Genomic DNA, 25044 nt, shown 5'->3' with positions numbered 1-25044 from the left:
GTGATGGTAATTGCTGAGTGATCTCCCTGTCCTTATCTCAACCCACGAGCCTTTTGTTCTCTTTTCTCTCCCCTGCCCAGCTGAAGAGGGGAGTGACAGAGCAGCTTTGGTGAGCACCTAGAGTCCAGCCAGGGTCAACCCACCACACTCTGGTACATAAAAGAAGAATCTATTAATAGCATCTTCAAAAGTAGTTACATGAAAGTTACAGTCTTTTGGTTAGAAAACATTGCATGCCTTCAAAGATACTGGAGCTGTAGTTTCACTTAACAATTCCAGTCTAAAGTAACAGTCATTCAGACATCTGGTTTTAACTAAATTAGGTTAATGAGATTCTTTGAAATTTTTCAGTGCCACCAGGTAAATCTTAGCTAATGTCTAATGATCCCAGAGAATGAAATTCACAATGTATTCAGAAGTAAAAAATGGATTTTCTAAATGCTTTTTAAAGAAATTAGATATCAATTTTCCATCTTTTTTTTTTTCTCAAGACTTGTTATTTTTCTTTATAGCTTATGTAGTTTCTTAATGTATTTTTTTAAAGGCGAGAAATACCAGGACATATGCAAAGAAAATGAGAGCAAAACATGGTCATGGATTTAATAATAAGCAAGTGTCACTGACTCTCGTGCCTTACTTATTTTTGCAAGACTGAGGAGTCCAAACAGTAATGTGAAGCATAAGGAAGAATTTAAATTAAACAATCAAAAAATATACACTGGCAAGGTTTTAAAACTGAATGCCACATCTTCAGCTAGATTACTTGCAACTCTTTGTATGAAAGGTGATTGCAGAAGGCACTATTATGAAGCAGTTCTTGCCTTGCTAATATACCCTGTGTGTCGTATTGCCTTTCTTTTCTGTGCCACTCCACCCTCCCTTTTTGCCTTATGTTCTTCTGTCTTCTGGCCCTCTGGATGTTTTTTCCCAAGTTCATATTTGCTCTTATAAACAGGCACATTACATGAGGAAGTTGTTGGTAAGGTCAATTCTGATGTTTCAACTGCACCAAGTTATCATAGTAATGCATATCTAGATTGGTCATAATGGAATAAATCTTCCCTGTAAGGCTAGTGCAAATCCAGAACAGGTTGCCCAGAGAGATGGTAGAATAACCCACCTACAGAGGGTTTCAGGGTTTGGCCAGCCAAAGCTGTGACCAGCATGGTCTGGTATTGGCATTAGTTCCACTTTGAGGTGCTTGTTGGTCTGGGTGATCTCCAGTGGTCACTTCCAATCGACATTTTTCTGACTCTGTGAGTTTGTAAGAACCATCTGAGTATGCAAGGAGGTACCAGAATATACCGGTTTCTCAAATATTTCATCTGTGTCCATAATGTTTTTGTCTTTCCCTTTCTTTATTTTCTATGTGCCACTAGTAAAAAAGCATCTGAGAGAAAATATTCCCGTGTAATTGGAAGAATGAACTTAAGTTAGAAATTATGATTGATATTATCAAGCAAACATTTTGTGGAACTGTTCTAAGGCTGTCCCTGACTCAGCTACAGCCTGAGTAGATCTGTAGGACAGAGCATTTGATACCAAGGTACCAATGTACAGCCTTACATGCTTTTGAGGAGTCTCGTATCACGTTAGCTCTGGTCTAGTCCTGTGCCTGAATGCTCAACAGGAGATTGAACAAATTAGGTGCACTCCTGAATCTCTCTCTGCCAATTGATTGTTATTTGAAAGAAATCCATTATATGATCTCCAAGCCTGCTCTGCAGTGTGCACTGAAGTGCAGTGTGTCAGGACCGTCAGAAGTTGCCCTTCAAGAGTGTACTTCAGATTCACACTAAAACGCGAATGTAGACCCACTCTGAGAAACTGGCTCTGACAAGTGTAGATGACAATCTATTCACTCTTGCAAGCTGCAGATTTTTTTTTTTTTGTGCTCTTCCCCTCCCCTTCCTCTCCTTTCTCTGATGAGAGTCAGAAGTTCAGAGACTTTCAGAAAAGCCAAAACCCTGGTCATAGGCCTGAAAGAGCAATCAGCGTTTTCCTGGGACTGACTGTGATTTTTTTAATCGTGTGCCTGCTTAATCACATCTTTTAAACATTACTTTGGCTTGTAGTGGCTCACTTGTAGTTCCAGAGCTTGGATGTTGTATATTTGAGCTCAGGATCTGCATGACTAACTCTCTGCAGAAACTGGCCTGTTCCAAAATCTTGAAATTTGGCCACGCTAAATTCCTACTGTTGACCAACGGCTTTTATATGTAAAAATTGTTCTATTCAGGTAACTGATTTAACATCTTTAGAAGGGTGTGGCAGAAGAGCCTTTTGGACTCTTTAGTTTTCAATAGCTATTATAACAATACTGGAGTCCCAAAAGACTGTAAGGAAGTTTATGTTGTGCTAATATTTTAAAAGGTAAAGTGAGTGACTGGAAAATTGTAGTGTGGCGGCTTAATATCAATCCTGTGTGGGATAATGGAATGGATGTTGTGGGTTGATGAACTTTGAAAGTTGCAGGTCTTTCTGAATGGTTTATCCTGCAGTTCAAGCAAGCAAGAACTTGGGGGTCATAATGGTTTGTGCTTTTTAGGAGGTCGGATTTACTGATCACCACATGTTTTTATAACTTTTATAGAGCTAAAAGCTTTACTTGTCCAGAAAAGTCCGTGTGACTTAATACCAACAGTAGCCATCTGCCTGACTGATTTTGAAACACAGTGTCGAATTCTGTAGTAAAGTGGCAATGTAGCAACCTACAGAGCTGTGAGAAATATAAAATTCTTTATTATTTTCATTGCTTTTTTAATCTGCTTCTGTATTTGAACTTAATTCAGTGGCTTCCTACCATCATTTTAAGGCATGTTTCCATGTCCTTTCCATGTCCTCAGCACTTTTGTTCTGACTTTAAATTTCTTAAATTTTAATTTCTTAAAGTTAAAAATGCTGTAGTATGGCGAAGGAAAGGGAAATTGGTATGTCTATATGGTTGCTTATGCCAAGGTCACTTATGCCAAGGTCAGATATTTGAAGAGAGGTCCGAACCGTTCCTTTGCCTGATGGATAGCAGGGACCAGACCACCATAGCTTTTAATTTGAGATAATACCGCTAGAGAATAGAGCCTTAAATACCACACTTAAGCTTGGATGTCAGAAGAGAAAGGCATTCTATTGCAGGAGGGATGATCCTTCCTTGAAAAGGAATAAAAAGATAAAGCAGAATAACTTTAAATATACCGTTCCCTAGCATTATAGAATCCCGCTTATCTAGGTTTCATGGAACGTTTGTGAGGCATCTTATTTTCTCTTTATAAAACGTAGTAAAGCAAAATAATTAGGGCTTCTATTTCCTGGAGAGAAAGGGTCATGAGTGTGTTTGAAATATATTGCCATAATAATAACTTCTGAGGCTAAGTGAAAGGAGCCATTGGCTCTCAGAGTGTCTGAAAGCAAAAGCAAGAAAAATGTTAATAGAGGAATACCTAAATATTTTAATTATTTCATGTATTGAAACATTTCAGGATTGTACTATTCTTCCTGTAAGTTTATCAACGTGAAATGTATTTTACCTTACAACTGCTCTTAGTTGCTGCTTTTCTCTGCTACAATTCCACTACTTGGATGTGTTAATAATATAAAAAAAATTTATAAGGTTAAGAATGCATAATAAAAATATTTTAAATGGAATATTCTCTTCTACTAAAATCTAAGTGTTGCTATATAAAAAGAGAAGACAAAGTTACCTACTTCTACAGAAATGTGAGCCATCTGAAGTTTTTATTTAAGTCAGTTCTGTTTGGAAGGGAGAAAAAGCACTGCATGAGGGGGAACAAATAATTAAAAAAAGAAGACAACTGCCACCCTACATGTGTTTTGAAAATCTTTCATTTATGTTCTGTTTCACTTATGACTGCATCTTTAAATGCTGTCACACTATATCCGTTTTTCCCATTATTTGTATGGTATTATTTAACTGGTTTGCGTGGAGGTTCTAGCTGTAGATCATAGACTCATAGAATGGTCTAGGTTGGAAGGGACCTTGAAGATCATCGAGTTCCACCCCTCTGCCATAGGCAGGGACACCTCCCACTAGACCAGGTTGCCCAAGGCCACGTCCAGCCTGACCTTAAACACCTCCAGGGGTGGGGCCTCAACAACCTCTCTGGGCAACAGGGATGTGAAGAGTGTGTTTTGTTGACTTCCCTCAATTTTCTCTGTTTTCTTCTGAACTCTCTCCTGTGTAATTGTGTTCTGGTAAGTTTGTTTTCTTAGTGGGTGGAGACTGGCAAGCTTTGTAGTTTTGACAGAACACATCTGGTTGTGATTCTCATGATCTGGCAGCAGTGTGTCATCTGGTTAACACCAGATTAGCACCAACGGGTTTATTTTTTTCCTTAACCTGGTGGGAACCCTGTGGCTGTAGACAGGCGTCGCTCCCATCTCCCTTGCTCAGACTGTATTTTCTGAGCAAACTGGCATTTGAGAGACAGATCGGAGGACTCTGAGCTGTGTACAGTGCAATTACTAATACTCTTCAAGCTCTGTTCTGAGCTGCAGACGTGGAGAAATGCCAGCCTTCATTAGGATTTAATTATGTCTGGGGGACAGATTTCATGTGTAAGTTGCCTTGGAGCAGCTAGTTCCACTAACAGAAATGTGCTTGTACTGAAAAGTAGGTCTCGGTGAAGATCTTCCTCAGCGAGGAAGAGAGTGATGTTGATGTCCTCCCTTTTTGAATAACTAACCCTTCTCTCATCAGCTCTGGGGAGGAGCACTGGGTATCTCTTGCTTCCTACGTTACTGAAGGTGCAGAAATTGTTAATGTTTTGGGCAAGAAAAAACTTTACTGTTGGGGAGCCTGGAACAGGCAAATGGGGCTGGGTGAGGCCAGTCAAATGCTGGAACGCACTGGTCTGTCCAGACAGGCCTCTTGCAGCTGAAGGTCTGGTGTGTGGTGCCTAGTGGTGCATCTGCTCTGGTGCTGACGAGTGGCCACAGCGTTTCCGAAAGATCCTAACAGTGGAAGATGCGCTTGAGAATTTTTTCTCTAACCACTCAGGACTATGCTTGGGAAATAAATGTATGACATCCTTCTGTGTGGTTTTAGAGCGGAACATGGGGCTGTCTTTACAGTATAGCACTGTAGCACAGTTGCAAATCTGTGAGAAAATGAAAGTAGCAAATCAGTTTTGCTTCAAGCTTTTGGAAACTTGTGAGCTGGTCTGTACAGCTTTGGGTTTTGGTGTTTTTTGGTTTTTGTTTTTGTTTTGTTTTGTTTTGTTTTTTCTAATATGGACTGAATCAGCAGCTTGTCCTTGAAATATAAGAAGTAAAAGGATCTCCAGGTGTTATTAGAACTTGATGGTTGCAGATGATATTGGGCTCATTATGTGGGCTAAAATGGTAACAGAAAATACATGGACGGGTTTCTCTTCTACTGGGGGGTGGAGGGGGAGAATAAAAATTAATTTTAATCTCCTGTAGTCTACATCTGTGCATTCCTACTTCCTCCTCCTTTGCATCTCTTGTTTCATTCCATAGTTTTTGGTTCTTGTGATTTTTTTTCCTGAGAATTAAAGTTATATAGATGCAAGCTCAAATCTATTGAAGTAGGATTTAATTCCAGGAATGTTGCAGCTTGAAAACACTAAGATTTTCTCTTTTTTTGGGTTGGGTTTTTTTTGATAACTCTGTAGATTTTCAGCTGTGACTATACCTTTAAGTAAAATCTCTTTGTTAGTGGGATTTCACTGTTTCTTCAGGAGGTGATGGGAAGGGTCTGTTCCTTTTCTGATCAGAGCACGCTTTTTCTTCAGTACCCTGGAGCATTACCAGCCCTGTCCTCAAGAGACCTCTGTCTCTCTTCTCACTCATCTTTAGGCACTTAGAAGATCTGGCCTGTCTGCGTTGAAGATTACTGAGTGGCGTTTCTTGCTCAAGTTTAAATTTTAGTTTTGATAAGGTGGGAATTGGAAGGGTAGAAAAGTTAATGTTTTTTGAGAACTCATTAACTCTGGTAATTCTAGACCTGTTTACTATTAACAAAAGTTTGGGGTTCTTTTATGTCAGGTGCAGATTTCTGTCAGCTCCCCTTTTTTTTTCATGGGGGCAGGCATGGGCCTGGAGAAAGTAGCCCCATGGGCAGAAAATGAAGGAGCTATTTTGTTGTGTTTCTTTTTTTTATCTTGTGTCTGTTATGTTGGCTTCATTGTTAACTGCATATTGGTCATCAGCTGAGTCTGCTCATGTTCAATGGAACTGGAAACAGGTTGTTTTTTTTTTTTTTTTTCAGATGTTCAGTTTAATAATTAGGATGCCTAAAGCTAATTACTAGTTTTCTAAAAGAATTTTTCATGAATTGAAGACTTGCAAAATGCTGTTTCTTATTGTTTTAAACCCATGTTAAAAACAGGTGGAGATGATTTGAATTGGCAGTAAATAATTTCTGTTTTCAATAAGCTGTTAAATTTGTAAATATAATAGTTTATCTTTTTATTCCTAAAGTACTTTTCAAATCTTATGAAAAGTTGTAAAGATATTTATCAGATAAATTGTCATTTTTTTAAACTGGTCTTCTCTAGTTTCACCAGTTTCTGTGCTGCAGTAAATGAAATGGGAATGTGCTTTTGAAGACTTGCAGCAAGGGTGAAGTTGTGTTATCAAAACAAAGACTTTAAAAACAAAAGTAGGTACATAGAATTAAAAAATGTAGAGTCAAAAATGCTGTTGAACAAAATGCAGTATGGTCCTAGTAGTCTGTTGTCCATTATCCAGGGAGTGATGACATTAGTTATGATGTCAGTTCAATTACAAGAGATATTTGGAGGATGATGTAAACAATTTTTAAATTGGAAGCAGAAATTCAAATTAATTCCCTGTAATGATAGGGTTAGCCTGAGATGATGTGGTTTGGGAAGTCTGCTGCTGACACATGTTCACCCTTTCCACCACAGAATTTTATACCCTGGTGAGAGCCAAAGAAGATATAGAAACAGTGGGAAACTGAAAGCTGATGTATGATTTGCCTTTGAGTTCCTCAGGTGCATACTGGGACTTAATCTGATTCATTTCCATTCCAGTGTGGCTAGTGTACTGCATTTGTTATTGTTCCATGTGGATCACTGGTGTTGATAGCATACTGTTTTCATTGTGTTGGATATGGACAAGTTTATAACTACTCATATCTAAACAATAGATGTAATTATGTCTTCCCAAGAACTTGTAGGGTTTTTTTATTTTTCTGCTGCAGACTTCAATCCTGTGACGGTCCTGTTCTAGTAGCTCAGTGGTTCCTTGGCCATAAATTCATGGGTTTACATTTTTTTTCCTCAAAATTTGACTTCTTGCATGCTTTCAGTTGTGGGGAAACCTGAAAGGCAGGCCACTGAATCTTGTGCCACAGTTCTTGTTTTTCAGATAGTTGTAGTTCTCTTGTTAGACACAGGACTTCTTTTAGGTGCCATGGCCAAGCTGATGTTGTAAGCATGGGCCAGTGTACATCTCTCTTTTATTTTAATAACAGTATTTTCTTACTTTTTGTTGAGAATCTCTGTACTGTTTTAGGCTAGTTGTTGTCAGAAAAAACTGATGCAGGTAGAAGCCACCCCTTTTTGAAATTTACATACTCTACTAGAAAACAAAAGGCTTTTCTGTTGAACAGGGACTAGCGTGTGTTTTAAACTTCGATCCTGCTAAGTTCAGAAGCAGACCTGGGAAATGGAAGCTTCCATGGTTATTATGAACAAAATTGGAGTAAAAGACTTTGCAGAAAACATTAAAGGAAAATTACAGTGTTGAAACTTAATTTGTTTAACTTGTTTAAAGTATTAGAGATACAAGGATTCTGTGAGCACATGCAGAAAATTGTGTGTGCAGAGCAATATTGTGCATGCAGCTCTTCTGCTTTACAAATACCATATTATGAGTGTTCACGGTCATTCAGCCTCATTGGTATGAACCAATGTGTGTGTGCGTACAGGTGATGGGGTGTTAATGTCACTTTCCAGATGCTGCCTTCGCTGACTGACAAGAAACATACCTTTCACAGCTTTTTTTGTTTAAAGCTCTTTTGGATAAGCTTACTTAACACATGACAGCAGGAGCAACCAGGTTTCCCAAGCAGGTTACAGTTCAGAAAAAAGAGAGTCATCGAGAGGTGGGGAATTCTCTCTAACGTATGTCTTGTCGAGATAACTGTATTTGTACAAGTGAAACACTGGTGTACTGCTGGAGTCTGGAAAAACATCAGTGCTTTGTGAAATTCCTCAGAGAATGTGCCACGACAGCTTGCACTGGGTAGCTTGCCTTTGCAAATTCAGTCAGGGGTCTCTCTTCTTCTAGTGTGACTTGTTTTTCATGGAAGACATGGGTAAATACGTCCAATGTTTTTTGGGCAAGACACAACTATTTTTGCTTAGGTGCTCAACTGGCATACTAACTTACCCCTTGCAAAAGTTCTGCAAAATAAGAGGAAACAGTTATGCTTCTTATAAATGAAAAGATCAATTAAAAAAAAAGTATGTATGTAAATACCCTTGGCAATAACACAGGCTGGGGCTGGTGGGGCCAAGGAGCAGCTCTGGGGCACAGCCTGGGCAGCAAAAGAGGACCAGTGGTGGCTGGGGCGGTGTGAGGAGGACACGGCCCTGAGAGCCAGGAGAAGGCAGGGACTGTCCTTTCTGCTCAGCACCTGCCAGATGCCACCTCCAGCTTGAATGCTCAACCCAGGAATGACACTGACAAACTGGTGGGGGGTAAGGGGAGGCCACCGAGATGGTGGGGCTGGAGCCCTTGCCCTATGAGGAGAGGCTGCGGGATTGGGTCTGGTTTAGCTGGGAGAAGCGATGGCTTTGGGGGCTCCCAACAACAGCCCAGGGGATGGAGGAGATGCAGCCAGGCTCTTCACAGTAGTGCGTGGAGGGTGGGTTAGAGACAGCTGGCACATGTTGAAACAGGGGCAATTCAAACTGACTATAAGGTAGAAAAGTTTTCCTCACAAGGACTGCCCAGCAGTGGAGCTGGGGCCCAGGCAGGTTGTGCTGTCTCCAGCTTTGGAGGTTATCAAGCCCCAGCTGGGTAAGGCCCACAGCAGCTGGCTGTGCTTTGGGCAGGGTTTGGAGTGGAGACCTCCTGCGGTCCCTTTCAGAGTTATCCTGTATATGACAAAAAGCAGTGTGTATGTGTGCATGTAGGTGTAGTCTTGGTTCCACATAGCACACAGCTTTATTGTGAGACAGCAGCGATAGTACACAGACCTATCAAGAGTGTGATCTTTTATTCCAAAAAGTCAGGATTAGGCTGTGGAAAAACAATGATAGTGCTTTTGTAAAGTAAACTCTAAAAAACATATTTGGAACAGTAAAAATAAAACAGCTTCATTTCTGTCTGCATGCACAGAAAAGCAAATAATTATATATCTGGTCTTGGGAAACAAATAACAAACCAGGTTGGAGCCTGAACACTCACATTCTCACCTTTTCTTATTCCATGTCTTTTCCTGAGTAGCACTGGGCATGGATGTTGTGGTCTTGCTCCAAGATGATAGTATGCCCTTTTGTGCTGTTTTAAATACTTCTTTTAATATAAAGTAGCTGAGAAAAATCCTTAAACTTCAAGTTTTCTTCTTTATGTCATTTGAGAAATACGTGGAGATGTTTAATTTTTCTTCTTTACAGGCGGGAAGGTAGTTTAACCTTCAGCCAAGAGCTAGTTGCAGTAGTAATCAGCCTCTGATTTCTCTGGTTTGGAGACAGATTCATCCATCAAGTCCTGAGTGCAAAGCTAAGAGTGCTTACAGAGCACTTTGTCATATATGTTTGATTACTGGGGCACAGATGCTGTTCTGGGTAATTAATGTGAGAGTATAATATCTTTCAGATGGGTGCTGTGTCTTTATTTCCAAGGTCAGATGACCTCTCTTGCTTATATTCTTTTCTGACTGGCAGTTTATCTAGGTTATTGATTTTTGTTTGCTTGCTGGAAATAAAGTGCTTTTTGAAGGGCTGGTGAGAAAAATCAGGCAGACCTTGTATCTGCTTGAGGGAAATACTACTAAGAATAAAAAAATGTGGTTTTTATTAGCTACCATGTATGAAAAGGGATTTAGTGCTTCTAACCCCCAACCTTAATAGGTGGTTCTTTAAATTACTGTCCTAAAGACTGATTGTTAAACAGTTAAATAAATGTACTTGACTTAGAAGCTTAATTTTCATTGAAGTTTATTAGGGCTTAGGTGACCTAAAGGCATTTATTCAGATCTACAGTTTTATAAGTAAACTTATCTTCTTTTCTGACAAAATTTCTCTCTTTTTTTAAAATTTCAGAATACATTTGAAAATAATGTTTTATTGTTTGCAAAATTAAAAAGTGAAATTAAATTGAAATTATTGGAGGAAGGACAAACAGAAGAGGACCCTTTTCAGTAAACAGCTTTCAATCTTAAAATTTCCTCCTCATCCTCTCAAAAAACATAACCTTGAAAATTTCAGGATATCAATATAATCTGAGATCATTCTTCAGATGTGGGCAATTTCACAAGTGGAACTTTGGAATTTTTCAATTTGCAAAAGGAAAATGTTGAGGCTTTCAGGTGCTTTATAGCAATATTTTTGTATGGTTTGTAATCTCTGTATTTGTTTCTCACAACTAGACATGTCAGCAATGGTGTTTGTTCATAGTGTGCTATTATGCTGTGAGCCTGTATTAAGACTTCTAAAGCAGGATCAGATATTATCAGAACTTTCATTGTCATAAATATTGTGGCATTTGATACCTTGTTTGACTAGAGGTAAAGTTAAGTCTTCATACAGTTGAATTTTGCCTTCTTTTCTAACTTAACACAATTCAGTTCAAGGTGTAGCAGAATACATGTGATAAAGATTTCAGAAAGTTGGTGCCCTCGTTTCAGCTGGGATAGAGTTAGTTTTCTTCTGAGTAGCTGCTGTGTTTTGCTTTTAGTATGAGAATAATGTGATAACACATATTGGATATTGGTTTAGTTGTTGCTAGGTAATGCTTATATTAAGTCAAGGAATTCTTCAGCTTTTCATAGAAGCTGAGAGGGAGCACAGGCAGGACAAGCTGTCCAAATGGTGGCTGGCTGGGGAGCAGGCGTCTGCAATTGATGCTTGGAACGGGCTGAGCCATGGATCTTCGAGTGGTGAACAATTGCATTGCATTGCTGATTTTATATATTCTTTTATCATTATTGTTATTACTATCTTCTCTTAAATTACTGTTCTATTAAACTGTCTTTATCTCAACCCATGAGGTTTCCTTTTTTCCTGATTCTCCTCCCCTATCCCTCTGGGTGTGGGGCAGAGTGAGTGAACAGCTGCGTGGTCCTGGTTGCCAGCTGGGCTTAAACCGTGACAGTGTGTAACCCTGTGTTTATGTGTAACTTCATGTCTTTCAGCGAGTACTGCCCTTTTTCCGTAGGTGACCAATGACACTTAGGTGCAAGTCAGGGGCTACTTGGAATGCAACAGATATAAGGCAAAATTTTTAAACAGTCCTCTATTTTAGCCTAATTCTGTCTATGTGCAAAGCAATGGAAATTTTATAACTGACTTTGGTGAAAGCAGAAAATCCTGCTTGAGGTGGACTTTTCAAGGGGATGTTATTCCTTGGCATATTCACCCTCCTTTTTGTGGGCTTAAAATGGAAAGCTCTCCAATGTTGTTGTTCTTGTTTACTTAAATAATGTGTCATATTCTGTGGGGAGGAGAGCATTTGCTTTGTTAGTTCTGTCACAGACCTGCATACCCACCTGTATTCTGCCCATTATTTCCTGGTTTCTTTGAAGCCTTAGCTACAGAAGACCTTATCGAGTCACTGAAAGCTTCTTACTAACAAACCTTCTTTAGCTGGAAAAAACAAACTGATTTTTTTCATAATTATTTTGAAAAGGATTAGTTTGGGTAGAACATCTTTATCTGTTCAATTAATGTGAATTAAAAGATCTGTATGGAACAAGGGCCAAGATGTATTTTGTTTCCATTTTTTTTTAAGGACTCGTAAGTTTTAAAGGCTAAAACGTTAGGTGTGAAAAAGACAAGGAGGAGTGTTGGCTGAGCTGGGAGCTGCACCCACTAGATTTCCTGTGGAAGTATAGCGCAAGTAATTACCACCTAGCCTTGCCTGCCTGTCAACTTTTCTAATAGAGGCAACTGGAATTACTGTGGCTTTCTCTTCACAGGAGATTATTCCCACAACTGCTTTGCACAGAGCTCATTTAGTCAGCAAAGTGTTGCCTGAGCCTCCGTGCCTCAGTTCAGTAGGTCTGGTTCAAGTTCTATTTTACATTCACGTTTTTTGTTTTGTTTTTGTTTTTTTTTTTCAATTGGTAATTGACACATGCTTTTATAGATCCTTCAAGTTAGAAGTCTTCCAACAGGTACCTTTTCCCTTAGTACTTACTGGTAAGTCACAGGCTAGAGCTATATTTTGTTTAAGGATGTGTGGTTTGACTTAGGGACCTAAAAGGACAGAAAATGTCCTTTTTATGACACCACATTTTAAAAACAGGGCAAGGTTCAAAATAGCTGAAGCTGTTACATAAATATGAAACCTTCTGAGCTAGACAGGTCTGTTTGCTCTATGAAACTTGTAGGAGCTAACCTGTATTCTTATGGGGTTTTGCTGTTTCTATGGCCTGCGTATTTATTATTATTGGCAGACCTCTCCAGTAATTATTTTGAGATTGTTACTCAAAGTCAGAAAGGCTAAGATGCCTCACTAGTCTCAAAGTGGTCATGACTATGAATATTAGTAATGTATTCTCCATGTTTTAAGAAGTACGTTTGGTGCAGAAGCCCTCTTAAGTGATTATAGATATATTCCACAAAGGTAACTAGGTTGTATCCGGGTGTCATGTCCTTCTCTAGGGAGAAGGAACAGGTGCTTCAGATATTCTGAGAGGGTATTTTTATTTCTAATGATTTTTTTAAAGTGCATAGGGTGACTAGCTCAGCTGAAGATACCATACTGAAGAAGTGTAGTATGCATAGCTGTCACGTATCTGACCAGTTGCAGACTCCTGTGATGAGACTAAATCTGTCATTTTACATTACAGCATCCTTCCTTTGCACTGAGTTAGTGAGCTGTAGGGAGAGTGATGGAGCAAAGGTGGAATATTTCTATCATGTCTCTACCATGGTTGAGCCCCTGGCAAAAGTTAGCTTTTATAAATGCGCCTGCCAACTTCATCGAAATGCCACAGCAGTCTATAGAAGCATCTCCAAGGAGTTGCTTGGAAATGATTCTTCCACAAAGAATTTCTCCATAGAAGTGAAAATTGCAGTCCCCAAGTGGGTCATTGGTGGTTGCTGCTGTTGGAGGTCATTTGCATGGAAAGTCATATTGTTGTGCTGGTTGTTGTCTGACTTTGGAGCTGATGAAGCCACATGTTTATCTGCTGGGGAAGGAAGGGTGCCTTTTGCTTCTGTTTATTAACTCTACTTTTTTTAAGAGTAACGTCAGAGGTTTTTCTTTTATTTCTTTCCAGCTGTGATAGACAAAATGTCAATAGAATAAGTGATCTACCCATCAGAACTTGCCATGAACCATTTGGTTGGACCGCCTGAGGGGGAGGTAAGTGAAGAGCCAGCAACTGGAGCAGTGAACGAGTCAGTGGAGGCTGACTTGGAGCACCCAGAGGTGGAAGAGGAACGACAGTATGCAGCTCGCTACCCAAGGCATACAAACAGCAGCCAAGGAGGAGGCCTGTCTGGGCAGGAAGAGGAAGGGATGCTAGCTCGGTCAGCCAGCACTGAGAGTGGTTTCCACAATCACACAGATACTGCAGAAGGAGATGTGATAGCCACAGTGGAGGACAGTTATGACACAGAGAGGGTTCAGGAAAATGAGGATGAGAGTGCATATGCGGTGCAGTACAGGCCTGAGTCTGAGGAGTACACGGAGAATGCTGAGGCTGAGCATGGCGAGGCCATTCGTAATCGAACATTGCCCAATCACTTACATTTCCATTCCATTGAACATGAAGAAGCCATGAATGCAGCCTACTCGGGTTATGTCTACACACATCGGCTTTTCCACCGAGGAGAGGATGAACAGTATGCTGAGCCTTACGCTGACTATGGACTGCAGGAGCATGTGTATGAGGAGATAGGAGATACACCAGACCTCGATGTTAGGGAGGGGATCCAACAGTATGAGCGGGAAAGGGAGGAAGCTGACAATTACCGCAAGGAGGCACTTGGTGCCCGCCTTCACCATTATGATGAACGGTCTGATGGAGAGTCAGACAGCCCCGAGAAGGAGGCAGAGTTTGCGCCCTACCCGAGAATGGATAGTTATGAACAAGAGGAGGACATTGATCAGATTGTAGCAGAGGTGAAGCAGAGCATGAGCTCCCAGAGCTTAGACAAGGCAGCTGAAGACATGCCAGAGGCGGAGCAGAGTTTGGAGCACGGACATGCTCTTGCCGGTAGTGGGCATGAAAGCAATGGCCAGCTCCCAGCTGCTTCTCGAGTTACATCCGGCTCAGGAGAATCTGTACAGAGGTACAGCAAGGAAAAGAGAGATGCAATTTCACTGGCCATCAAGGATATTAAAGAGGCTATTGAGGAAGTGAAGACAAGGACCATCCGTTCTCCTTATACCCCTGATGAACCTAAGGAGCCTATCTGGGTGATGAGGCAGGACATCAGTCCAACCAGGGACTCTGACGACCAGAGGCCACTAGATGGAGATGTGAGTATACAAAGCTTTCAGCTCTCAGGTTATGTATGTCTTGTTCCGTTAATTGTGACATACATGGCAGTGAAGGAGGGTGCATTTTGGTCTTGTTCTGTTACTCATCCTTGAGTAAGCTATGTAGTGCTTTGTCTATTTTAAGTTTGTACTCTAAGGGACACGTAAGATGTAAGCATTTGCTGACCCCAGTTATGTGATACAAGAATTTGTCACATGAAGCTCTTTACATGTTGGTTTTTTTTTTTTTCTGAAACAAATGCTGTTATGTTTTTCACAGCCATGGGATATTTTAGAATGACTACTGAACACTGTTGTCTGTTATCTATCCTTATGTGTTTCTGTTAATTCTAGGTTTCTAAATTTCATTTTCTGTCACATAACAATTCTAACAGTTCCATCAGATATCTGTTAATATTCTTTATGGTGGTATCATAGGTCAGATTCATATTGCAGAAAATTTGCAATTTTTTTGTCCACTTGCAGGCTCTAGAAATGTGTTATGAACCTCACTATATTACATTATCACTGTACAGTGTATTCACTCTCCAGCAACCTAAGTGTTGAAGGCCATTGTTCAGATTTACAGCATCAGCATTTCTGAAATTCTGTACTTTTGGCATGAGTCTTAACTTGAATCAGAATCAGTTCACAGTCTGTGGTTCCAGCTGCCTGTGTGGTAATCTTTACTTGAAATTTTATGGGTTTTCTGCATGTCTAATAAAATAAACAACTGTTAACTGCATTGCATTTATGCCTGATGTGAAAAGAGCTGGTAGGCTGAATTTGCTGGCCAAAAATAGTCTATCATATGGACCCATGCTATTACTTCAAGGATAACTGCACTGCAAACATCTGCTCCATCCTCTTTATTGCTGTGGAATGTTTTTTGTGACCTTTGGTTTTTTGGAAGAACACTGAAAGATAGAACATTTTGTGTGTTGTTTGGTGTTTTACACTGAATTACTGTAACCTTCTAGGAATGCATCAGAACTATCCAAAATACCTCAGCCTCTGCGAAGGGAATTCAGATGGTGTAAAAAAGATCACATGCTGTGTAGATCTATGACAGGCTTCTTGATGTTTTTTATCTGCCTTCAAAATGATGGACCCTAATATTCTACAAATGGGAAAAGATTTTTGGAGCATGGTGTTTGAGTTGCTGAAAAAACATGCAAGCTGATTGAGACGTGTTTCTTCCAGATTTTATTTTCCTTTGAAAACTGTTGGATACACACAGTGATGACTATGTTTGTGTTGTTTTTTTGTTTCTTCGTAATTTCATTGAAACTTTTTTTAGAAAAACCTGTATTGCAAAAATTACATCGACAAATATTTTTAAAATTATGTCTATTACAGAGTTGATTAGCAGTCGTGAAGGGCTAAAGCAATCTTCCCAGATTATACAGGAGAACAATTATTTTTAACTTCTTTAAAGAAAGATTTCCAAAAGCTGTAATTATTTCTCTCCCCTTTTCCAAATAGATCACATTACTCTTTTGCTGTATGTTTTCTTCACCATATATATGGTATGTTTAATATGTCTGTGTTTGTAAGTGCCATCTTTGTCTGGGAGGATCAAAGAACTTCCTGGTGCTTCCTGATTGTCTGATTATAACACCCAGTACCATGATGGTCTCACTGACATTAGGTTGGGGATCCTGAGAGCACCGAGTCCTTCCTGATGGTGCTCCAGCTGCTCTCTAAAATCTTGCTGCACCTTGCAGAATTTAACTTTTCTAAGGTATGCTGGTAGGATTCAGACAGATACGTTCATATGGTAAACAAAGCAGGTGTTTCCGTTGGTCTCTGTATCTACATTAGGTGTTGCAGTACATAGGGGTTTCCGTTTTGCACCAGAAGTTAATTTCTCAGTTGATATTTTTCATTGCCTGTCAGATAAGAATCTGGCTGAGATTTTCAGTGCTGGCTGTAGTCAAAACAGTGATGTATAATGACAGTATTGCTCAGTGCAAAGATAAATGATGGCTGTAGATGGTGCAGACAGTCTATGTTCTTGGAAAGAGGGAGCAAATTAAGCAAATAGTTTAGAAGATCTGTAGCAGATTGAGGGGAATACATGTTGTAGAAGAAGGGACTTGGGACAGGGTAGGAATTCTGTTTTTCACTGAAGGTGAGGTATGTGTTTGTTTTACTGGGTTCTTTAGTTCAGATGCCAACTCATGAACAACCTGAACAGTCTGAAATGTCCGCTTTCTTTAACAAAGCGTTCCTAGAATTACTTAGCAGTAAATTGGGCAAAATTAGGTTGTCTTGACTAAGTGACCATGAGTGATCAATTATAATAAAAATATAGTTGAAGCCCATACATCTAAATGTAGATTTTTCTTTTTTCTCCCTTGAGAAAGAAACAGGATCTCAGACAGGAGCTTTTCAGTGTAACCAGTATATGCCAGAGATGTTATTCAGTCTGATTTGAAATCCTGGCTTTGAAATAAGAAAGAATTACATAAACAAAGTGTTTTACTTTCAGGCAGACACCCTTTTCTTCCCCCAGAAGTATCAAGGAGCTGCAGAGAAGTGATGAAAATTGGGTGCTTTTATTACCTTCAGTTATGTTACAGGTCTGCTTTGAACATTGTCCCTGCATTGTTTTTTAACAAAACCATTTTGCTTTTAGAGATAAAACTTACTTGAAAATATTTGTGATCATTTTGTGTTGTTAATCATATGATATTGAAACTGGTAAGACCTCTTTAGAAACAAATAGCAGTCACTTTTTATTTAGCTAAGAGGTCTCCATGAGAGAGCAATGAAGCCAGGGGGTCAGAAGAATGATTTGCAGTTGAGAATCATTAAATATGACAACCTCTTTTACCTTTTTTCACAAGAAAATTACTGTCACTCCTCTATGCTTAGCATTTGGATGATACATTCACAGCAGAATGTTTGGTAGAATACCAGTTGGAAGTGTCCAGAGAAGCTAACAATCCAGAAGTGTTCAGCTGGCCTGCAGCTGGATATAGTTTGGGAAACAAATGTTAGGAATGTTAGGAGAGGCATGCAATGATTGTGACTGTAAGAAAGCTACAGATCACTGCATCCGATTGTTTTTAAGACCCTGTTTTCCAGGTTTACTCAAGGTTTAATCTACCAGGAATTTCACTCATTCCTATGTATTTCTCCTCAAAAGAAACATTTGATAGGTACACAAGAAAATTGCTCACAACCTATGCACAATTCTACTGTAATAAACTCTGGTAGTCCTGTGATGTAGGAGGCAGGTAGCAGACTTCTGTGAATAAATAAATAGTGTACCAAAGTACCTGCTTAATATTTAACAATGGAGAGTATTTACTGTCATGTGCCTTGTGCACCCTGGTTTAGTGATGCATGCTTTCACTTAAACAAGAGACATTCTGGACATCTGGTTTGTGGGGAAGGTGATGTACTTGTGTATTTGATAAAAGCTGAAAAATTATCTCAAAGTCCTTTGAATAAATACAGTAAGATTTATTTTTTTTAAGTTGGCCACACATATGAGGTATTGACATATATTTCCAAAATCTGTTTATCAGAGAACTTTTTAAACCAAAGCAGACCATCACTTGGGTATGGCCTCTTGATGGTATCTTTTTCAAATACTACAGTAGTTAGAGCTGCACAACTGCAATAATGTGACATCAGGAAACTGACCCATGATGGAAATGGCTGTGGAACTGCAGTTAGATTGTGTTTTCTGAGTGTGAAACGAGAGAGAATCTGTTCACATCATACTGAATAATGTTCATAGCTGGAGATCAACATAGAGCTTATGGTACGCACATGTCTGAGAGGGGTGGAGGGGGATAGCCTTTAGGAAAAGGTGTTCTTCTAGATGCACACAGTTACCTCACTTGAAGGGAAGACCTATATCCCATTTAGGTAGCTCTTGCCCGTCGTTCTTCTTTGTCAGGTGCTCCACCAGAAACCTGCTGTAAAAGTGCCTAGCCAAGCACAATAGTGGTGTTTAAAGGTCCAAATAGAAGCCATATGCAGTGCAGGGATCTGGACTCTGTGATGAACACATGTTCAAGTGGAAAAGGGAATAGCTTTGTGTAGTAGATATCTCAGAATGCAATTAAATATTCTGGTGTATGGACGGTCTAAAAAGGCATTTTTAAAATGTCATAGAGCTTTGAGAATAGTGGCTTGCTTAGTTGTGGAAGAACAGAGACCTGCTGAGAAAAGCACTGAAAGGTGCAAAAGCTCAAGTAGGGGTTTTTTTTGGCTGGGATTTAAAGAGCATTTCTGTCCTCTCATATCCAGAGAAGAGAAGCAGGCTGCCTGCTTCACTTCTGCCATAAGCAGGAGAAAACAGTGATTTGGAGGGAGAAATTCTCCATTTCAGAACTAAATACCATAACCTTTTTGTGAGGTCCATTCAATTATCCATGGCGTTACAGATCTGAAAGCCAAGTTTTGCTGACCTGCAGGGCATGGTTCATTGCTGTGTGCCAGACTTCAGTTTTGCAAATTCCTCTCATCAGTGTTCGCAGTCTCTGTTCCTCTGCAGACATTTGAGGTGGTGCAATGTTAGAATAAACCCTAATATAAAGTGAAACCCAATAAATGGGTGATTTGGATTTGTGAAGTAGAAATTCAAACCCGAAGGCAGGCCTTTCAGGTAGAACAGAATTGAGCTGCATTGTTTTGCTTCTCTGTTCTTTTTGGTTATATATATTTTATTTCAACCTTTGAGTTCTCAGTCGCAGGATTTGCTCAATTCTGATAACTCCATAATTGAAGTGTTTTCATGGAGATGAATTTGCTTCACTTTTTCCACAGCAGGAGCAATGTATTATTAACAAGGCAATAGAGAAGTCTGTTCTAAATAATTAAGCAGGTTTCAGTAATAGATGAACTAAGGGGAAAAAAAGAGAAAGAAAAGAAATTAAATAAAGATGAGTTTATATTGTTAGGATATTGTTTTCTTTCTCTGAGCAGACTTTTTAAAACTGTTGATGAGCACACAGAATACAGATCATCTTTCCATCATGTATGCGAGACCACAGTCCTAAAATTATACAGCAGAAAAATGCCCCAAACCCCATTTTTAAAAAAACAAACAAAAAACGTTTTAATATCCAGAGCAGAAATCTTTATGCTGATTCACCATTCACACAGAAGAGAGGTTAAATTTATCAATTAATCTGCTTGAAGACACTGTCCAGGTGAGTTACAGGCTTTTAAATTACAGTGTGCATTGAATACATAACACCTTGAATATTTCTGTTTGTTTTATTTTTTTTTTTAGTTATTGAAACGTGGAAGCAATTCCAAGTGATTTTCCTGTGCTGTTGAAAACTAGAGCAGTACTTGTCACACTAGTGTGTGTGTGTGTAGACTTAGTAATATAACAGTAATAGGTGGGGGTCTTTCCTCAAGGACTTTGACAGAGGCACATAGTTATTGCTTAGGTCAAAATCTCTATTTTTGTATCTTCAGTGAATTTTACTGAAGAATACACGTCAGTGATGTTGGGCAGACACTCATGGACATTGTGTTTTAAAAAAGCTAGTTTATTCAGAGCCTTTGTATAGTATACTTTGTGTGAACAGTCAGATCTCAAGTGGGGTTGTCAGTCATTGTCCAGATGGTGGCGAGTGGCAGGAGGCTGTCCTTGCAGGGCATCTTCAGCTGGATCAGGGGAGATTCCCCAAATTAAGATTCCCCAAACTGCATTTGTTCTCAGGTCTTACGTACATCTGGTCTGTGATCTCACATGACCACTCTAGCACATGTGATCTGTTGCTATAGTTTACCTTAAGCTGTGTACAAAACACCTCCTATGGTAACTGTGGGCATAAGATGGTCGTACATGATGTTATCTGCAGGAATAGTTTCTGTTGATTACCAGCAAGTATCTTAACCGTGTACTTTTTGGTCATTTTTGCAGTGGAAACTGCATGGGGGAGCTCTTGAGTCAGCCACAGTCCCTACCAAGGATGGCAGTTAGCAACCCTGGAGTGATGAATGGGGCCTCTCACTTGTCATATACACAGGAAGAGCCTGCTGCAGCAATCTCTGAGTCTGCCTGAAACTGAGGAGAGGTCCTATAGCAATTAGTCAAATACTTTGTCCTGAAGTGAGCAGTTCAGTCAGTTACCTTGTCTCAAATCAACTTGTTGTATCCACCTGAAGTACTGCGTCCAGCTCTGGAGCCCTCAACATAAGAAGGGCATGGATCTGTTGGAGTGGGTCCAGAGGAGGGCCACACAGGATCAGAGGGCTGGAGCACCTCTCCTATGCGGACAGGCTGAGTGAGTTGGGGTTGTTCAGCCTGGAGAAGAGAAGGCTCCGGGGAGACCTTATAGCGGCCTTCCAGTATCTGAAGGGGGCCTACAAGAAGTCTCTAGATGGACTTTTTACAAGGGCTGGTAGTGACAGGATGAGGGGTAATGGTTTCAAACTGGCAGAGGGGAGATGTAGAACAGATATTAGGAAGAATTTTTTCACTATGAGGGTGGTGAGGCACTGGGACAAATTGCCCGGAGAAGTTGTGGATGCCCCATCCCTGGAGGTGTTCAAGGCCAGGTTGGATGGGGCATTGAGCAACCTGATCTAGTGGGAGGTGTCCCTGCCCATGGAGGTGGAACTAAATGATCTTTAAGATCCCTTCCAACCTAAACCATTCTATGATTCTGTGATCACCTGTGCACAAACTGGCAGGGGTGGGTCCCAGAGCACCTTGCAAACTGATGGGTAAGTGCCCTGGGTATGGCAGAGCCAGTTACACCACAGTTACAATTACACCACAACTGCAGTACAAACAAGTTTCATTCTTACGTCACAGTTATAAATTAAATTGCATAGGTTGTGCCACAGCATGCATGTCTGTGTACAGTAGTTCTGAGTCTGTTTTATTTCTTCAAACCCTCCATTTTTATCACTATAGTTAAAGGAAATTTGAACAATGATGACCAATAATGATGATTAGTTATATTGTAAGGAAATTTGGCTTTCAGGACCATTCTTCATGGGTACTTTATGCCATCTGAAAGCTATGAACATAGGTTGGTGGTCTCAGTCTACATTTTCGTGAATAGAATTTGAACCGTTCAAATCACAGTAGATACTCTGCCACAATGTAGTTGTGTTAAAACCTAAGCAATTTACTGCCACAGCTGTGCTGTACTGGGCTGTGCTTGTGAAATTATGCATCTGGTTATATTTGCATGTTGGACCTGAATATTTCATAGTGTTTTGACCTTTGCCTAATATGTATGGGTACCTCTGAGAAGACTTTTTATCACTGAAATCAAATAAATTTAAAAGCCTTGCTTTATGTAGTTGTCTCCTCAGAACTAAGAAGATTACATTTGCCATTACTCTGCCTGGAAGCCTGTAGGTGGATATTAGCATTGTATAAGTAATGGTGTTTTGTTTAAGACAATCTTGCGTTGCTGAAGTATTTGTTGATTTCATCCCGTGTCCCAGCCTTGTACGTGATGATGTGACCCACTAGATATATTGTTTTCAGATAAACTGCTGCTAAAAGCAGGTAAAACAACATTGCTTTTATAAAGCAAGAGCAGGTGGTTGTATTTGAAGGTGTTTCAGTGTCAGTTGTGTTTGTCTTCATGAGCTATTAGTCGCCAGTTGGTTTGACCTGGATAGGTTAGATGCAACACAATACAACGCAATCCTCTCCTATTACAAGTTCTGTTACTAAATCCCTCTGCACAGGAGCAAGGAAAGCTTCTCAGGTGGAGTGGGTTGCATGCTAGTTACAGTCAAACAACACCAAAATTGAGATGGAGAATTTTTGGATGTACCAGGTTGAGTATCGTAAGAAAAACGTAAGTAGATATTCAAGAGAAGTAGAGTAACTAGTACATTTTTATTGCTGCACATAAGGAACCACTTTGTAATTCCATTGATGGACATCTCTATATAATAGAAGCATGTTTCACGTGAACTTACTATGTTCTGACAGCATTTTTGTTAGGCTTCTAAAACTTGTTTTGTTAATGGTCAAGGAAACAGTCACTAAGCATTTATTTTACAATTCAGTTTGTAGTGTTTTGAGCGGCTATGCAAATTGAATATCCGTTATGATTAATTAAAATATTTTTTATTATTGCAATGAAAGCTACTTCCAGACTGTGACCACATTCTTTCTTTGTGCACTGTATGTGGTACCTCTAAAAATGCATTTTGATGCAGAAGAGTACTGAGTGTTTAATCTTCAAAGACTGAACTTTTTTGTACAAATGTTTTTGGGACAGATCTTATTTCATGTAGCAAACTTTGTAGGTTGTTTGATATTTGGGTTTGGTAGTTTTGGTTTCAGGATTTTTTTCCCAGAAAAATTTGAGCGTTCAAACAGAGCACATGGAAAGCTGTGTGATCGTTTTGATGGTTGCTTAATTCTGATACTTTATAGATTAAAATAGCTGAGTAAATTTGTTTGTAGTGCTACTGGAGTAACTTAATACATTTTAAATGGTACAAAATTTCTTAATATCAGCAACCAGCTGGTTTAAATGAAATAATTTATTGTTATCACTTTCGTGTGTGAATATGAGAGCTTTCAGGCATTTTAAAGAACTTTTTTTGTGGAAACATTTGATGCTATATTATGACATGCTTTACTTTGTTTCTTTCTTTGCTCTTTAAAGCTCAATCCTACATTATCCTGATGCCACTATTAGGTTGATAGTATTGTGCAGCTTTTACATTTAATCGTAATACAGAAATACTGTGTAACTGTTGGGAACATGAGCACTATGAGGATGCTTCCTTAAGTAAATAGGAGTTTCCCTGCGTGCAGTTGAGTCACTGTGGCACTGTAACTCCAGTAGTTACACAGCAAGTCAGTGGAGCCTGTATCCCTCCCACAGCCCCTGTGCGAATGCTGGAGGTGCAATGAGCAGTCCTTCAGTCTGACGGCGCAAGCACATGCCAACATTCTAGGGTCGTTTTCACATCTGCATCTGGTCAGGGACCATTTCACAGTTGCATTTGCTTTTTGCCCTGCAGTTTTAATTCACAATATAGGGAGATGCAGGGACTGCCCTTTTACTGGGGAGATTGTTTCTTAACTCTTTGGAAGGCTTTATTAGTTAACTGTATTTCTAATAGTAATTAGCCAATATAAACCTCTTAAAGAAATGACGGTAAAGAGAAAGAGGAAGGGAAGGGAATTTTCTTTTCTTGTTTTGTTCCATATCTGTGAAGCTAAGCTTGCAAAACTTTAGATATTTTTTTTTTTTTTTTTGCACACTATTTCATAGAACACAGTGTTTCAGTTGGAAGGGAGGCATAACAGGAGGGCACTCCTAGGTTGGAGCTGCTGCCAGCTCAGAGCACTGGAAGTGTAGCCCATTTCTGGTGTGACTAATTGGCTTAGAGAAAAGCCATGTCATGTAATTGTTTGTGAAACCAGAAGAATAGTATTTGACTGCTTTGCCATCAGTGATGAACTGTTGAGCTGGCAAAGCTGGGGCCAAACTCCCTGTGTCAAAGGAGAGTGTAGAATACCAGAGTTGCTGAGCTGGTCACCCACCTTGCACAGCTAAATGCTAAACCTTCCTACGAGGATTCACATTTTGGCATGGACACTTATATGTTTTGCAGCCATCTCCTTAAGATCTGTCTTCAAAGATGCTGGCTGGGTTGAAACTTTGTACTCTCATTTTGGTCACCTTCATTAATTCCACTCTCTGCGTTCCTGTGTCATACTTCCATACCAGTCCTCCCTACTCTGGACTTCAGTACTTTGCTACAGCTTTTTAGTGTTACCAGCATTCATTAGGAATTGGCTGTGATTAGAATATCCTTTCCCAAAGCATTCTTTCCCTTTACCAAGACACTTGCTCAGGGATCACATAGATCTATGATACTGCTTTTGTAAGCTGCTCCCTTTGTTTGTCTGGTGTGACATTCTTGATGATCACGAATGACTAGGACATGATTGGAAAGACAGTTTCTCCACTGAACAGTTCACGGTGAAGGGAGGAAAATGAGGAAGTCTGGTCTAGGGAGTATGTATAATGCTAAGGTCATAGCACAAACCGTGAAATATTTTCCAAGTTTGCACTGTATCTAGGGTGAAGAATCATAGTCCTTGGTTACACTGGTATTGAGTAGTCCTTGAGTATATTCATAAGTCCTTGAATACCTTAGTATTATTCTGTACAATTTATAAAAGTTGCTTTCTAAGATGATGTAATAACATTTATGGACAACCACTTCAGCCTACATCTGCTCAGATTAGATTAGTTTAGCACTTCAGATTAATTATACCTGAAAACATGTGTGCTTATGGGGAAACTGTAGTCTTGTCTTCACTGTCCCCAGTTTGAAAACTAAGTGATCTTTAGCTGAATCCTTGTGTTCTGATCATGGTCAATTCATCTGTCTCCCATCACA

The 25044-nt window shown here is 39.7% G+C and overlaps 1 protein-coding gene across 2 annotated transcripts in view; it reads left to right on the top strand.

The window, feature by feature from the left end:
* Nucleotides 1-13512: 13512 nt before the first annotated feature.
* APBA1 (amyloid beta precursor protein binding family A member 1) overlaps nucleotides 13513-25044 on the top strand; it is a gene marked incomplete at its 5' end in the record, with an annotated part of 37463 nt that continues 25931 nt past the window's right edge. For both annotated transcript variants that reach the window (XM_082497608.1, XM_082497609.1), the window contains one exon: nucleotides 13513-14667. In XM_082497608.1, coding sequence (XP_082353734.1) covers nucleotides 13513-14667 — 1155 coding nt within the window. The remainder of the gene's footprint in view (nucleotides 14668-25044) is intronic.

This window comes from Vanellus vanellus (assembly GCF_965231255.1).
Source record: "Vanellus vanellus genome assembly, chromosome: Z".
Lineage (NCBI taxonomy): Eukaryota > Metazoa > Chordata > Aves > Charadriiformes > Charadriidae > Vanellus > Vanellus vanellus.
Note: the sequence above shows the minus strand (reverse complement) of the source record. Positions and strands in the feature narration are given on the sequence as shown.